The sequence below is a fragment of the Salvelinus sp. IW2-2015 genome, linkage group LG13, assembly GCF_002910315.2.
Source record: "Salvelinus sp. IW2-2015 linkage group LG13, ASM291031v2, whole genome shotgun sequence".
Taxonomy (NCBI): domain Eukaryota; kingdom Metazoa; phylum Chordata; class Actinopteri; order Salmoniformes; family Salmonidae; genus Salvelinus; species Salvelinus sp. IW2-2015.
This window is the reverse complement of record NC_036853.1, coordinates 38,824,741-38,842,499: the sequence shown is the minus strand read 5'-3', so window position 1 is coordinate 38,842,499 and position 17,759 is coordinate 38,824,741. Positions and strand designations below refer to the sequence as shown.

The window sequence follows — 17,759 nt, the reverse complement described above, 5'->3', positions numbered from 1 at the left end:
GGCACCGATTAGATCTATATAGAATTTGTGCTGGAACCCACCACTGTTTCAACGCAGCACAGTTTTCCTATGGGAGATTCACTGATTCAGGTGGGAAATATAACAAAAGTGTTGTGGCTAGGAGAACTGGACAGTGATCACGGTAGACAGACAGCCTCAGACAGTCAGATATTAATACATTCATTTAGGTTATATGGATAGAAAATAATAGCTTCAACAATATAATTATGTGTAGAACGCTGACTTGAAATCTGTGTGTCTCTCAAGTTTAGTACTCTGCCCATATTAAAAACATAAAAAATTAAGTCATAAGAATACTTGCATGCTCAGTTTTGAGAGGTCAGTGTTCTTTCTGATGATAGTGATTGTGCACCGAACTGTGACTAGACTATGGTTTCTGAGCAGGTAACACATTCATTAGCTCTATATAGGGAAGGAATGGAGATATCATTATGCTGCTCTGAACAACACCTGGGATAATATTAGATGGGATGAAGGTTGTAATGATGCGAGATTTAGTTTTAGGACCATGTTTACTGAAGTGTTTATGGATTTGAACAAACCTTAAACTAACTTAATTTTTGTTTCCAAACCTAACTATCTTGAAGAGTGTGTTATTGTTGTGAGGGAGTGAGAGTGGGGGTGTGTGATGGCCGGTATATTCCTGCTCGTTGGCTACATCTGCTTGCCAGGATAGAGGTTGGCCCTGAAGGGTAAGAGCTTAATTACACACACCTGAATATCATTAGCTTGGAGGTTGGGTGGTGGCTGTTTAACCTGGCTCAAAGAGGAGCTAGGTTTTTGGTTTGGTTTTATTGTTACCCAGCGCTGTGGCGCATTCTGTTTCATTTCCTGAATAAAAGTCCTGGGTTGTTTCCTTGGAGAAAGGTCCATCTTGGTCTAAGTTTGTGTTACTTCACACTTTCGTCACTTGTGGGCCAGCCCGGCCACCCGTCTGCTACATTGTAAGCAATATTTCAAAAACAACACTGATAATGTAACAGAGATCAACTCACCCCTTTGTCTTGAGACCTGGCATTGAATTTGACAGTCTTTAACCGCGCTCTGTCTACCCTGCAGGAGAGAAGAGAGAGAGAGTGGCTGAGAAGCGAGGGAGTGAGGGCTACACCCATGGGTCACTGATGAAACATTTTACATAATCGTGCCTTGAAACAAGCCGGCTATTTTTTTTGCCGGGATATTGCGTGTGTGTGAAGACTCAAATCCCGGTTCCATCTCTATAGTAACTTCCACAGTACCCTGCTGAGATTGATGAGTAGAGAGGAAAGGGGTGATTCAGTAATCAGAAGAATAAAAAGAGTTGCCTTGAGGGAAACCTTTTTATTTCCCTCTAAGTCAGCCTTGGATGCAACATTACAACACAGCACCTGAAAATACTTTATCTACCAGTAATTAAGTCCCTGCTACATTTCCATTTCACTTAAATGAGACCCCGAAGGAAATATTTTCAGAATCCAAATCGTTCTTAAAAATGTTTCGAAAACAATGCGACTCTTTGCATTGCCTTTTCTTTGTATTTAATCCTACAAAGCAGTTCTACAGAGCTCTATAAAGCTTTAGTTTAGAATGTAAATAGTTTCCCTCCTATTTCTTAGTTTCCTTTATTAATGAGGACATCACAGGAGAATGTATCAATGCCTTGGAGAGCAGGAGTGAGAAGAGTAAAAGAACTCAGAGCTCCAGATAAGAGAAGCTAACTGTCTTCTGCTCTGCATCAACAGCTAGTGTAGTACAGCTTTCCTTTAAGCCTTCACTTGGGTTAACAGCTGCCACAAGCTACTCTTCAAAGCATGGATGTTCAATGGCTGCTACGGGCTCTTTTCTTATATTTTTTTTACAGGCTATATTCATCTTAATTTCCTTCACAATAGCAAGTATCCGAAACAGTTTTACATTGCCGTGCTCAAGATAAATGGGTTCACACTGCAACCATATCTTATACATCTACAATCCTGTTGGCCTATCCTCACAATGCCTCATGCTTTGACATAGACTCCTATTCTCATGATATACAACTTTCTACAAAACACCCTGCAACTGCTGCCATCTCATCATATCCAGCTTCCAAGGAGACAGATGCAACAGAGTCAGGTGAGAAGTCAATTATCTGTCCATCACTCCTCTTCCAGGGGAGAGAGCGACGGAGGGAGGAAATAGAGGTGAAGCGTGACAGTGACAGAGTAAGAGAGAAATGCAGAGAGAGACTCAAGTCTATCATGAAACAGCTGATTTAACATAGGAAGTGTAAGGCTAATGGGTGTGTTTGTTTCGACTGGACCTTTTTTTATTTAAAGACTTGTAAAACACCTCAGTACAATCCTTGGCGAAACAAAAAAAAGAGTGGTTGTATGTTAACCTACTCTCTGCCCCCATGGTGGCCTTTACGGTATATTGCCAGTCGCAGTGGCACCATGCTGTGTCCAGGGATAAGACCAGCACTGGGCTGTGCTAACACGCACACGCATACACTGAGCACTCTGTGAGCAAGCACAGGACATGCAATAGGGTTTTAAAACTGAATTCCCCAAACGGCTGAGGCTGGTGAGTAAGAGGGCTTATTTAAAGTAATGCCATGCTAACTGACAAGATGCCTACTAATTCAAACTTTTTTTGTCCAGTCTCCTAAAATAAGATTTAAGTTTGAGAAGTCTAGTGCTGATCAGGGACCGGCATGTTGCCCGTCCCTAGATCTGTGCCTGTAGGCAGCTTCTAACCTGAGCAACCCTGACCCCTCACCTCCTCCTGCTGGGGATGACTCCGACCTCATCTACCTCTTCTTTGTGGGTCATGTGCCTCGCCTGCCACCACTCGTCATCGGAGGTGTTCACCACGTGAAGGATGTCTCCAAAGTGGAAGTTAAGTCCCTGGCTGGGCAGCCCAGAGTCCTTTGTCCTGTTATAGTCAAACAGAGCCCTGGAGGAGAACCAACATTACATCAAACAGCGCCCTGCAGACAAACAACTACAATAGATGAGGGTGGAACTGAGTCGTTTGTCTTGGCATAGGCAAAATCGACTCTGCAGAGAGAGAAAAATCACAGTACTGTATATCCTTCAGTAAAAATAKATTTTTTCACATTATTAGGGAGCTACAGTGTCTTGCGAAAGTATTCCCCCCCTTTGGCATTTTTCCTGTTTTGTTGCCTTACAACCTGGAATAAAAATAGATTTTTTGGGAGGTTTGTATCATTTCGTTTACACAACATGCCTACCACTTTGAAGAAGCAAATATTTTGTGTGAAACAAACAAGAAATAAGACAAAGAAAATCTGAACTTGAGAGTGCATAACTATTCATCCCCCCCAATGCCAATACTTTGTAGAGCTGCCTTTTGCAGCAATTACAACCGCAAGTCTCTTGGGGTATGTCTCTATAAGCTTGGCACATCTGGCCACTGGGATTTTTGCACATTCTTCAAGGCAAAACTGCTCCAGCTCCTTCAAGTTGGATGGGTTTCGCTGGTGTACAGCAATCTAAGTCATACCACAGATTCTCAATTGGATTAAGGTCTGGGCTTTGACTAGGCCATTCCAAGACATATACATGTTTCCCCTTAAACCACTCAAGTGTTGCTTTAGCAGTATGCTTAGGGTCATTGTCCTGCTGGAAGGTGAACCTCCGTCCCAGTCTCAAATCTCTGGAAGACTGAAACAGGTTTCCCTCAAGAATTTCCCTGTATTTAGCACCATCCATCATTCCTTCAATTCTGACCAGTTTTCCATTACCTGCTGATGAAAAACATCCCCACAGCATGATGCTGCCACCCCCATGCTTCACTTTGGGGATGTTGTTCTCGGGGTGATGAGAGGTGTTGGGTTTGCGCCAGACATTTTCCTTGATGGCCAAAAAGCTCATTTTTAGTCTCATCTGACCAGAGTACCTTCTTCAATATGTTTTGGGAGTCTCCCACATGCCTTTTGGCGAACACCAAACGTGTTTGCTTATTTTTGTTTTTAAGCAGTGGCTTTTTTCTGACCACTCTTCTGTAAAGTCCAGCTCCGTGGAGTGTACGGCTTAAAGTGGTCCTATGGACAGATACTCCAATCTCCACTGTGGAGCTTTGCAGCTCCTTCAGGGTTATCTTTGGTCGCTTTTTTGCCTCTCTGACTAATGCACTTTTAATTTTCTCTTCACTTCACCAATTTTGACTATTTTGTGTATGTCCATTACATGAAATCCAAATAAAAACATTTAAATTACAGGTTGTAATACAACAAAATAGGAAAAACACCAAGGGAGTGAATACTTTTGCAAGGCACCGTATTAGTCAAGGAGGAGCCTTGTGTGAAAGACAAGGATTGCATGAAGCCTCATAAGAAACTGCATCAGGTGAGTGGAGGTATTTTTTTATATATATATATACACACAACACACAGGGAAGGGAAGTTAAAGTGAGTGAGCATGATTTTACACCCGACATTGAGTGATGATTTTATGATTTTTATTCGGGTCCCCATTAGCTGTTGAAGAAGTAGCAGCTATTCTTCCTGGGATCCAAACAAAACATTGAACATGACAAAATACAGAACACTAATGGACAGGAAACAGCAACACAAATGTAAACTAAGAACACTACGACTAAAGAACAATACGACTATTTAAAATAGAGAAAAATAACAAATGAAAAATACTCAGAGTAATGTGTGTGTCTTCACAGTCCGTGTTGCTCTTTGAGGTGGTGTTTTATCTGTTTTTAAAACTGATGTATTGCTTACCTGAATTATCTGAGGTGGAAGAGAATTCCATGTAGTCATTGCTCTATACAGTTCTGTGCGTCTCCCAGCCTCTTTTCTGGACTTGGGACTGTGAAAAGACCCCTGATTGTTTGTCTTGTGGGGTATGTATGGGCTTTTCAGCTGTGTGGTACCCCTTTCCTACAGTCAAATGACCAAATCGCCTTCTAGTGGCCTCATGGGTGGAATGTTATATTTTCCATAATTGAATAATTAATAAACATTACGAAAAAACTGTTTCTATGTCAAACGGTTTTGTTAGATTTCAGTCTTCTGTGATGTGTGTGTATATATGATATTGGAATGCAAACTCCATTGAATACATTTCAACTCTATATCTGACATGGTACAGGTGTCTTCTTTTTTAAGCCCATAACAGTGAGTGAGGTGTACACTTTTGTTTCAAAGTAGATTTGTTTAAGACTACCAAGAAACACACACTGTGTGACCCTGATATAGCCCACTGCAGTAAAAGGTTAACTGGTTGAACAGACAATTCGGTACTTTCAGCACATCAATACTTCTTACAAAGACCAGCAGTGATGCTGTCAATCTCTCCTCCATTCCGAACCAGTAGAGACGGACATGCATGTTATTGACATTGTCCCTCTGTGTACATTTGAGGCRCAGACATGCTGCTCTGTTCTGGGCCAGCTGCAGCTTGTCTCTGTCTTTTTTTCCACACCTGACCATACAACTGGCCATGACTGACCCAGCAGACACAGACCAGCTCCACAATGCTGTCTTCCTGCAAGGAGCCYCCATTGGAAGACACAAGGAGTTACTGCAATGTCATATGGAGGGACTCCATACCCTGGTTGAACGCCATGACCAGGCATTCTATACATTGCTGAAGCAATTCTGTGGATTCCCCACTGGGCAGAGGGTCACACCTGTAATCTCCCAGCCTACTCCAGTGTCCTGAGAACCCCGCTTACCTCCTCCGGAGCGCTACGCTGGAGATTCAGGAACCTGCCGGGCTTTTCTCTCCCAGTGCTCCCTCATTTTTGAGCTGCAGCCTTCTTCGTTCCCCTCGGGCCGCTCGAGGATAGCGTACATTATAACACTGAAGTCCGGGAGGGCACTCCCCTGGGCCACGGTGGTGTGGGAGCAACAGTCCGCCATCTGCCTCAGTCTGGAGGGGTTCGTGGCGGAAGTTCGGAAGGTGTTTGATTCTCTGTTGTCCGGGAGAGCGTGTGCTCGTAAGCTGCTCCCGTTACGTCAAGACTCCTGTAGTGTGGCAGACTATGCAGTGGATTTTCGCACATTGGCAGCTGAGAGTGCCTGGAACCCGGAYGSATTATTCAACATGTTTCTTCACTGATCAAAGATGAGCTCGCAGCCCGGGAGCTGCCCATGGACCTTGACTCCCTCATAGCCTTGACCATCCGGATCGATGGGTGGCTTCGAGAACTTAGAAGGGAGAGGGAATCGGTGCCCTGTCGTCCTCGTTCACCCTCGATTCTCGCCCCCYGAGACCGGGAGAAACATGTAGACCGGAGGTCTAGAAGGCCAGCATCCCGAAGTCGCCTCTTCGCTGATGACGTTGAGATTGSCGTTTTGCGCATACTATTTAATGAAGCTGCCAGTTGAAGACTTGTGAGGCGTCTGTTTCTCAAACTAGACACTAATGTTTCAGGGAAGAATGTACAGTTGCAATTGTAAGTAGGCCTAATAAAAAAAAATCTGACTTCTATTAGGCCATATATTTTTGTTATTGTGAAATATGCTGTAAAGCCTCAGCCAGTTAAGTTATTTTATATAGGCCTAGGATCAGAAGAAATAGACTCCAATTAAGCCCTCTTGTTGTTTTGTAAAGTCAAATTAAAATGAAGATTATTGTTAAAATGAATTACTCGACAGGTATAGGTTTTCTCCACCTGTTGCTGTGGAACACTTGCATAACAAGTTAGCCATATTTTCAGCACCAGGTGCTGTTCCCCTCCTATTGATTGCACTGCAGTTGCAGCTTTACATTTCAGCACCACAAAATGGTCCGCTGCCTGCTTTATTAGTTGACTGTCTCCTGCATTCTCTCTCCCCATGAAGTTATTTAGGTAGGGTAACTTCCTTCTTGGGACAATGCATTTGTGAGTTTTTGCATCTCGGTTCCTTGATTTTTTTGTTTAATGAAGCAAATATTCATAATTAATTTGAGGGGCTTGGGGGGGATAATATTGTTGGGGAACCCTGCACTACAACAAAAGCATGGGAAAACTAGGCTTGTCAGTGACATATCTAGGCCTTCCAGAAGAACGGTGCCACACACTAAGCTATGGTCCCCACTTATTCTGAGAACCAGTCTCTTTAGCTAATATTCCACTCATTGCCACAGAGACTGGACTTTCGGTAATCTCAACGTTCAATATGCACTGGATTTAGGGCGGAGTTGCTCATTGGTTATTGGAAATAACTTAATATATTCCACGACAACATGTGGAGCCTCGAAAATAGAATTATGTTTATATCCCAGGACAAATTAGCTAGCAACAGCAAGCTAGCTAAATAGGACACATTAACGTTAGCTAGCAAGTGRAAGCTAGCTAGCTAAATTGCCATACATGTTTAATGCTTTTCGACCTGTTCTCCTCGCTCATTAAAACCTCTTGGCGCACCGATCCCTTTAGCGGGATCATTTTCGTCAACCTCCACTGAATTGCAGAGCGCCAAATTCAAATTAAATTACTAAAAATATTTAATTTTCATGAAATCACAAGTGCAATATACCAAAACACAGCTTAGCTTGTTGTTAATCCACCTGGCGTGTCAMATTTTGAAAYAAAGCTTTACAGCGAAAGCAAWCCAAGCGTTTGTGTGAGGACATCGATCAGTAGACAAAACATTACAAACAGCTAGCAGCAAAGTAYRTTGGTCACGAAAGTCAGAAAAGCAATAAAATMAATCGCTTACCTTTGATGATCTWCGGATGTTTGCACTCACGAGARTCCCASTTACACAATAAATGTTWGMTTTGTTCGATAAAGATTATTTTTATATCCAAAAACCTCCATTTGGTTGGCGCATTTTGTTGAGTAATCCACAGGCTCGTGCAGGTCACGACGGGCAGACAAATTCCAAATAGTATCCGTAAAGTTCGTAGAAACATGTCAAACGTTTTTTATAATCAATCCTCAGGTTGTTTTTAACATAAATAATCGATAATATTTCAACCGGACGGTAAACTTTTCAATACAAGAGAGAAAGAAAATGTCTAGCTACCAGTGGCGCGCGCATGAACAAATCTAAGGACATCTGGCAGTCCACTGACGCAATGTGATCATTCTCGCTCATTTTTCAGAATAAAAGCTTGAAACTATGTCTAAAGACTGTTCACACCCTGTGGAAGCCATATGAAAAAGAARCTGGTTGATATCCCTTTAAATGGAGGATAGGCAGGCAATGGAACAGAGTACRTTCAGAAAAACAGCACTTCCTGGTTGGATTTTCCTCAGGTTTTCGCCTGCAATYTCAGTTAWACTCACAGACAATAAAACAGAGTATCCTAATCTGCCAATTATATGCATATTCTAGCATCTGGGCCTGAGAAATAGGCAATTTACTTTGGGAACGTTATTWATCCAAACACACAAATACTGCCCCCTAGCTTCAAGAGGTTTTAATMATATAATGTTCATATTTGAATATGGCAGAAAGGTCTGTCTCTTTGGCATATGACATGGAGTACKGGGGGTGGATTAGCTAAAGTGACTGGTACCCAGGCTAGGTCCCACCCATTGCAAGTCAAAATGTGATTGGTCACTCAAATTCTACTCTAATACAGTTGAATGACAGAGGCCTCCTGTCTACCTTCTGAAGGCCTAGCCAATGGTTGGCRGAGCTAGCTAKATTTTCTTCGACCCAGAGACCACCAAAGAAAAATCATGATTGGATATTTTTTCTCTTCAGTACAAAAACTGAAGCGATAAAAACAAAAGATCATTCAAATTATTGAAAAGATGAAATACAATTATTTGAATTTCTATTTAAAAAACATATATATATATATATATACAGTACCAGTCAAAAGTTTAGACACACCTACTCATTCCAGGGTTTTTCTTTATTTTTTTACTATTTTCTACATTGCAGAATAATAGTGAAGACATCCAAAATATATATATATATATATACAGTACCAGTCAAAAGTTTAGACACACCTACTCATTCCAGGGTTTTTCTTTATTTTTTTACTATTTTCTACATTGCAGAATAATAGTGAAGACATCCAAACTATGAAATAACACATATGGAGTCATGTAGTAACCAAAAAAGTGTTAAACAAATCAAAATGTTATATTTGAGATTCTTCAAAGTAGTCTCCAATTGCCTTGACAGCTTTGCACGCTCTTGGCATTTTCTCAACCAGCTTCATGTGGTAGTCACCTATAATGCTTTACCAACAGTCTTGAAGGTGTTCCCACATAAAGCCATAACACATTTTTTTTCAATAACAAATATGGTCAATAATATCAAAGGCTGCACTGAAATTTAACAAAATTAATTTTAACAATACAYCTTCCACAATCTTCTTGTCAATTTCTTTCAGCCAATCATGTAATTTGTGTCAGTGCAGTACATGTTGAGTGTCCTTCCCTATAAGCATGATGAAAGTCAGTTGTTAAATTATTCACAGAGAAATAGCATTGTATCCGGTCAACCACAATAATTTCCATAAGTTTGCTAAGAACTGGCAGCAAGCTAATTAGTCGGCTGTTAAAGTTAGCAAAAATGAGATTGTTTTACAGGTCCAAAAAGCCCTGGTCAGAGAGTCTGTAGCTACTATTTTTGTCTAGGAGAGACGGGAGAAGTATGATAAATATGGATGGAATGAGTTCAGATACAGATCACAATGACTGAGCACTGAGCAGGTGTGCATGGAATATGTGATCCATATCTGAATAGCTGCAATAATAAACATATGCAGCACACTAAAGACAGCTCAGGAGAGATTTTCCAACCGCATAACCTTTACATTGTGTGTGTGTGTGTTCTGGCTAAGCAACCGTGGCTTTCCTGAGACAAATCAGCCCACAGAGATCCAGGATGTTGAGTAGGGCACAAACGTGTMTGTGTGTCTGCCTGCCTGCTTAGGAACTGGAGCTGAAGTAACAGCCATCCCCTAGTGTCCAGGCTGCAGCATCCCCATGCCTTTCCTTCATCAATAAAACAGGGCTGTACTCCAGCACCGGGACAGATATGCAGTAGCTGAGAAATAGGAATACTAGGATACTAGTACAGGTCCACATACTCTAGGTACTGTAGGAAAAACAGAAGCGATCACACTTATTGTACTGTACAGTGTCTTTCTAGTGTAATAATCCTATAGTAACAGATGTAATTAAATTATGGTATAATATTTGTATTTATTAAAGATATGCATGACAGGTAATAACAAATTAAATAATCGAGCACTGAGAACAACGAGCAGCAATAACCTGTAATGTGCCTGCCAATGTTACATCATTTTAATGTACTTAGGGCTAGACGACAACTTCCGGTGAGATTGGAGTGCGCGCAATTCAAATAAATAATCATACAAATTATGGATATAAAACATTTAGGTACATACAAGTGTCTTATATCGGTTAAAAACTTAAATTCTTGTTCATCTAACTGTATTAGGCTTTACAGCGAAAGCATGCCATGCGATTGTTTGAGGACAYRGCCCCACATCAACATATTTTTCCACKSGCACAGGCTTCATAAAATCACAAATAGAGATTTAAATATTCACTTTTTGAAAATCTCTCTGATTTGCAATCCAAAGGGTCCCAGCTYAAACATGTAGTGTCYTTTTGTTAGATAACATCCTTCTTTATATCCCAAAAAGTCTGTTTAGTTGGCGCCATCGATTTGAGTAATCCACTCGTTCAACATGCAGAGGAAGGAATCCAAAAAGCTACCGCTAACCTTTGTTAAAACAATGCAAAATAKATTTCGATATAATCATCAGGTACCCTAAAATGTAATTAAACTACAATATTTCATACGGAAAGAAGTATGTTCAATAGGAAAACYATATTAGCAGGTGRGCGTGCTCTTCGTCGCGCACGCACAGACTGATTTCCAAGTCTGAATCCCAGTACTAAAACTCAAAATTCTTCCTCGTTTGGGAAGAAACAAGKCTGAAACCTTYAACAAAGACTGTTGACATCTAGTGGAAGCAATAGGAATTGCATCCTGAGAGCTAGATTTCAGAATGCCCCTATACTTTCCATTGTAAGAGCATGGGCTCTCAATMTTTTTTAAATTCCGGTTGGTTATTCTTTGGATTTTCTCCTACCATATCTATTGTGTTAGTCTCATACATTATTTTTACATTTCTACAAACTTCAAAGTGTTTTCCATCCAATGGTACCAATTATATGCATATCCTAGCTTCTGGGCCAGAGTAACAGGCAGTTTACTTTGGAAACGTCAGTCAGACAGGAAGTGGAGAAAAATAGACCCTAGCCTGAAGAAGTTGAGTCTGATAATAAAGAATTTCTCAAGTGTGTCACACCTTTTACTCTTCTTGAGCGGTGGCCCCTCTTCCATTTTTGTACTGAGCACAAACACTTGCACTCTGTGTGAAATAAATGTCTTGAGACAGGTAAAGTTGAAGTCGGAAGTTTACAAACACCTTAGCCAAATACATTTAAACTCAGTTTTTTATTATTCCTGACATTTAATCCTAGTAAAAATGTCCTGTCTTAGTTCAGTTAGGATCACCACTTTATTTGAAGAATGTGAAATGTCAGAATAATAGTAGAGAGAATTATTTCAGCTTTAATTTTTTTCATCACATTCCCGGTGGGTCAGAAGTATACATACACTCAATTAGTATTTGGTAGCATTGCCTTAAATTTGTTTAACTTGGGTCAAATGTTTTGGGTAGCCTTCCACAAGCTTCCCACAATAAGTTGGGGGAATTTTGGCCCATTCCTCCTGACAGAGCTGGTGTAACTGAGTCAGGTTTGTAGGCCTCCTTGCTCGCACACGCTTTTTCGGTTCTGCCCACACATTTTCTATAGGATTGAGGTCAGGGCTTTGTGATGGCCACCCCAATGCCTTGACTTTGTTGTCCTTAAGCCATTTTGCCACAACTTTGGAATTATGCTTGGGGTCATTGTCCATTTGGAAGACCCATTTGCGACCAAGCTTGAACTTGCTGACTGATATCTTGAGATGTTGCTTCAATATATCCACATAATTTTCCTGCCTCATGATGCCATCTATTTTGTGAAGTGCACCAGTCCCCCCTGCAGCAAAGCACCCCCACAACATGACGCTGCCACCCCCGTGCTTCAAGGTTGGGATGGTGTTCTTCAGCTTGCAAGCTTCCCCCTTTTACCTCCAAACATAACGATGGTCATTATGGCCAAACAGTTCCATTTTTGGTTCATCAGACCAGAGAACATTTCTCCAAAAAGTACGATCTTTGTCCCCATGTGTAGTTGCAAACCATAGTCTGGCTTTTTTTATGGCAGTTTTGGAGCAGTGGCTTCTTCCTTGCTGAGCGGCCTTTCAGGTTATGTCGATATAGGACTCGTTTTACTGTGGATATAGATGCATTTGTATCTGTTTCCTCTAGCATCTTCACAAGGTCCTTTGCTGTTGTTCTGGGATTGATTTGCACTTTTCGCACTAAAGTACGTTCATCTCTTGGAGACAGAACGCGTCTCCTTCCTGAGCGGTATGACGGCTGCGTGGTCCCATGGTGTTTATACTTGCGTACTATTGTTTGACCAGATGAACGTGGTACGTTCAGGCATTTGGAAATTGCTCCCAAGGATGAACCAGACTTGTGGAAGTCTACAATTTATTTTCGGAGGTCTTGGCTGATTTCTTTTAATTTTCCCATGATGTCAAGCAAAGAGGCACTGAGCTGGAAGGTAGGCCTTAAAATACATCCACACACCTCCAATTGACTCAAATGGTGTCAATTAGCCTATCAGAAGCTTCTAAAGCCATGACATCATTTTCTGGAATTTTCCAAGCTGTTTAAAGGCACAGTCAACTTCGTGTATATAAACTTCTGACCCACTGGAATTGTGATACAGTGAAATAATCTGTCTGTAAACAATTGTTGAAAAAATGTATTGTGTCATGCACAAAGTAGATGTCCTAACCGACTTGCCAAAACTATAGTTTGTTAATTAACAWGAAATTTGTGGAGTGGTTGAAAAACGAGTTTTAAAGTGTATGTAAACTTCCGACTTCAACTGTACATACAGCAACACACACAGCCCCAGCTGCCAGATCAAAAATAGCCATAGTAAATGTCACTTCATATATTTAAAAAACATGGCATTCCAGGATTCTACAGCCTTTCTCAGATTGTGTTTTTACGATCAATAACATTTTGTAAACATATTTTCTCCATCTGCTATGAGGTCCTCCACCTTGACCATCCACCCAGGCAGGCTTCCAGTGAGTGTTTCCAGCTAATGCTCCTAAAGAGAAGACTAAATCTTACTGTAGTACAGCAGCCAGCCAGATAGTGCCATTAAAACATCCTGGTTAAAAGCAGCTAATTCAAATGTGGGGGTCTCTGTTTTCTAGCCACTTCTCCTCTGCTGTAATGAGACGGAAGGCAGCACAAAGTAGAGAGGATGCTAAAAGCTACGATACACCAGATCCACAGGGCTGCCTAACGGCAAACTGACCAAAATTATCCTGCTGTCATTTTTGGCTAATCCTGGCCTTTGTAGAGCCCTGTGGGACCCACAGCCCCTTGAGTATAATTTAGGGCTGCCCCCTAGGGCATAGTATAGTGTACCACAGTCCGTGAGCTATAGTTCTAGCTAAAAGGAACACTGATTGAGCTATTCTAATGTGGAGTGGGAGGTGTTGTTAACTTTTTATGGCTGCAYGGGCAGTATTGAGTAGCTTGGATGAAAAGGTGCCCATTGTAAACGGCCAGCTCCTCAGTCTCAGTTGCTAATATATGCATATTATTATTAGTATTGGATAGAAAACACTCTAAAGTTTCCAAAACTGTCAAAATATTGTCTGTGAGTATAACAGAACTGATATTGCAGGCGAAACCCTGAGGAAAATCCAAACAGAAAGTGGCTTCTATTTTGAAAACTCCATGTTCCATAGCCTCCCTTTGCTGGATTTAAAGGGATATGAACCAGATTCCTTTTCCTATCGCTTCCTCAAGGTGTCAACAGTCTTCAGACATAGTTTCAGGCTTTTATTTTGAAAAATGAGCCAGAACGATAACATCTCGTCAAGTGGTCACATGAGTTTTGCTCGCGCAACAGAGTTTGGACAGCCATTGTTTTTCCCTCTCCTACTGTGAAAGACATTTGCGGTTGATATATTATCGATTATATATTTTTAAAACAACCTGAGGATTGATTATAAAAAARGTTTGACATGTTTCTGTGGACATTATGGAAACTATTTGGAATTTTRGTCTGCGTTGTCGTGACCGCTCTTTCCTGTGGATTTCTGAACATAACGRGCCAAACAAATGGAGGTATTTTGGACATTTGTTGTCTAACTGGGAGTCTCGTGAGTGAAAACATCCGAAGATCATCAAAGGTCAACGATTCATTTGATTGCTTTTCTGATTTTCGTGACCGAGCTACTTGATGCTAAGTGTACTTAATGTTTTGTCGAGCGATCGATAAACTTACACAAACGCTTGGATTGCTTTCGCTGTAAAGCATCATTTCAAAATCTGACACGACAGGTGCATTAACAAAAGGCTAAGCTGTGTTTTCCTATATTGCACTTGTGATTTCATGAATATAAATATTTTTTGTAATATTTATTGAATGTAGCGCTATGCTATTCAGCGGTTGTTGATGACACTTATCCCGTTAACCTGTTAGTGTGTAGGGGGCGCTATTTTCACTTTGGGAAAAAATCGTGCCCAATTTAAACGGCCTCGTACTCTATTCTAGATCGTACAATATGCATATTATTATTACTATTGGATAGAAAACACTCTCAAGTTTCTAAAACCGTTTGAATTATATCTGTGAGTAAAACAGAACTCATTTTGCAGCAAACTTCCTGTCAGGAAGTGAAAATCTGAAATCGAGGCTCTATTCCAGGGCCATCCTATTCAATTGCTTGAAATCTATGGATATACATGCACTTCATACGCCAAGCCTCAGCAAAAGTAGGAACCATTTATGATGTTATTTCGTATTTCTGTGGAAAATATTTAGTTCTTTTTTCTGCCCTCATTGCAGGCGCTGTCTCGCTATAACGTGAGCTGTATGTGGTACTAAAGTTATTTTTTTAAATCTAACACGGCGATTGCATTCAATACAGGGGGTGCTGTTTCCACTTTGGAAAATATCGTCTCCAAATTAAACTGCCTCATACTCAATTCTTGCTCGTACAATATGCATATTGTTATTACTATTGGATAGAAAACAATCTCTGTTTCTAAAACCGTTTGAATTATGTCTGTGGTGAACCAGAACTCTTTCTACAGCGAAAGTCATGACAGGACATGCGAAGGTCAGAAAAATAGTCTCTGTTCTCAGATCAGTTTAAAGCTCTGTGTGTGCCCTATGGATCGAAATGAACTGCACCCGCCTTCCCCTGGATGTCAGTAACCAATGAGAAGTGGAATGGAGTTTCTACGTGTTTCTCAGAGCTTATAAAAGGGCAAGGGACGAGGTGCGCTCTCTTTTCGACTTCCGCCATTACGCAACGCAAGACCTCAGGACAGCATTTTGAAATGCTCAGTTATCGCCTTAGATATGTCCGTCTGTAATTTAATTCGATATAGGTGTTGAAACATCATAACGAAGTTATTTGAAACCGATTTATATCAGTTTATGCGAGTATATTGCTATTTTCGGATTTTCGTAGTATTGCGTTTGAGGATTTGGACATGTGTGTGCCACGTAGCTATTGTTAGCTGTTAGTTCCGAAGTTGAAGAGGACGTTTTACAACAAAGCAACGATTATTTTGGACAAAGGACACCTTGCCCAAGATACTGATGGAAGCTCGTCCAAAAGTAAGAGCTATTTATGATTTTATTCCGTATTTATGTGGAAAAATGTAAACGCATTTGTCGGCCATTGTTGCGGCACTAGTCTGGCTGCATGTCTAGTAACGTTAATTTTAAAAATCTAACTCAGCGGTTGCATTAATAACTAATGCATCTTTCATTAGCTGTCCAACCTGTATTTTTTTAGTCAATCTAATCGATAAATAATCGAAAACTTAGGTGCCTTTCCAAGATGGCGCCGGCCAGAATGCATGCCATGTTTTGACAGATTACATTGCATAACCACGATTTGTGATGCTAAATATGCACATTTTCGAACAAACTCTATATGCATGTGTAATATGATGTTACAGGACTGTCATCTGAAGAATTCTGAGAAGTTTAGTGAAAAAATTAATATATTTTGGTGGTGATAACGTTATCGCGCTTTTTGCACATGTTAGCTCATGTGGTATGCTAATATAACGATATATTGTGTTTTCGCTGTAAAACACTTAGAAAATCTGAAATATTGTCTGGATTCACAAGATCTGTGTATTTCAATTGCTGTACGCTGTGTATTTTTAAGAAATGTTTTATGTGATTAATTAGGTAATACACGTTGCTCTCTGTAGTTATTCTAGTCGCTTTGGTGAGTTTTGTGATAGTGGCTGCAATGGTAAACTGTGATTTATACCTGAAAAATGCACATTTTTCTAAAAAAACATATGCTATACCATAAATATTTTATCAGACTGTCATCTTATGAAGTTGTTTCTTGGTTAGTGGCTATATATATCTTTATTTAGTCGAATTAGTGATAGCTACTGATGGAGTAAAAAACTGGTGGAGTAAAAAAAGTGGTGTCTTTTGCTAACGTGGTTAGCTAATAGATTTACATAGTGTCTTCCCTGTAAAACATTTTAAAAATCAGAAATGATGGCTGGATTCACAAGATGTTGGTCTTTCATTTGCTGTATGCTGTGTATTTTTCAGAAATGTTTTAGGATGAGTATTTTGGTAATTGACGTCGGTCTCTGTAATTATTCCGTCTGCTTCCAACGCTATTTCAGATTGCAGCTGCAATGTAGAACTGTGATTTATACCTGAAATATGCACATTTTCTAAGAAAACATATGCTATACCATAAATATGTTATCAGACTGTCATCTTATGAAGTTGTTTCTTGGTTAGTGGCTATATATATCTTTATTTAGTCGAAATTGTGATAGCTGCCCATGCAGGAAAAAAATGGCGGAGAAAAAAAAGTTGTCTTTTGCTATCGTGGTTAGCTAATAGATTTACATATTGTGTCTTCCCTGTAAAACATTTTAAAATCAGAAATGATGGCAGGATTCACAAGATCTGTATCTTTCATCTGTGTCTTGGACTTGTGATTTAATGATATTTAGATGCTAGTATTTACTTGTGACGCTATGCTAGGCTATGCTAGTCAGCTTTTTTACTGTGGGGGGTGCTCCCGGATCCGGGATTGGAGGAACTAGAAGTTAAGAACTAGTGTATCTTTCATTTGCTGTACAACATGTATTTTTTAGTAAAGTTTATGATGAGTTCTTTGATTAGATTAGGTGACTGTCCAAAATATCTCCGGATATTTGTGTGCAGTTTGGCTACGTATTCACATTGTAAAACCACGATTTGTACCGCTAAATATGCACATTTTCGAATAAAACATATATGTATTGTGTAACATGATGTTATAGGACTGTCATCTGATGAAGTTTGTCAAGGTTAGTGAATAATTTAATATCTTTTGCTGGTTTTTGCAATCGCTACATTTTGCTGCTGATAAATGCGTTTGTGTGGTTGGCTATTGTGGTAAGCTAATATAATGCTATATTGTGTTTTTGCTGTAAAAACATTAAAAAATCTGAAATATTGGCTGGATTCACAAGATGTTTATCTTTCATTTGCTGTACACCATGTATTTTTCATAAATGTTTTATGATGAGTATTTAGGTATTTCACGTTCCTCTCTGTAATTATTCGTGTTGCTTCGGTGCTATTTGTGATTGTAGCTGCAATGTAAAACTATGATT

The 17,759-nt window shown here is 40.1% G+C and overlaps 1 protein-coding gene across 1 annotated transcript in view; it reads right to left on the bottom strand.

The window, feature by feature from the left end:
• The window catches only part of LOC111971430 (discs large homolog 1-like protein), a 216,117-nt gene that overhangs the window by 16,189 nt on the left and 182,169 nt on the right, over positions 1-17,759 (bottom strand). The window contains exons 12-13 of the mRNA XM_070446257.1: positions 2,758-2,934; positions 1,017-1,074 (exon numbers count right to left, since the gene is read on the bottom strand). Coding sequence (XP_070302358.1) covers positions 1,017-1,074; positions 2,758-2,934 — 235 coding nt within the window. The remainder of the gene's footprint in view (positions 1-1,016; positions 1,075-2,757; positions 2,935-17,759) is intronic.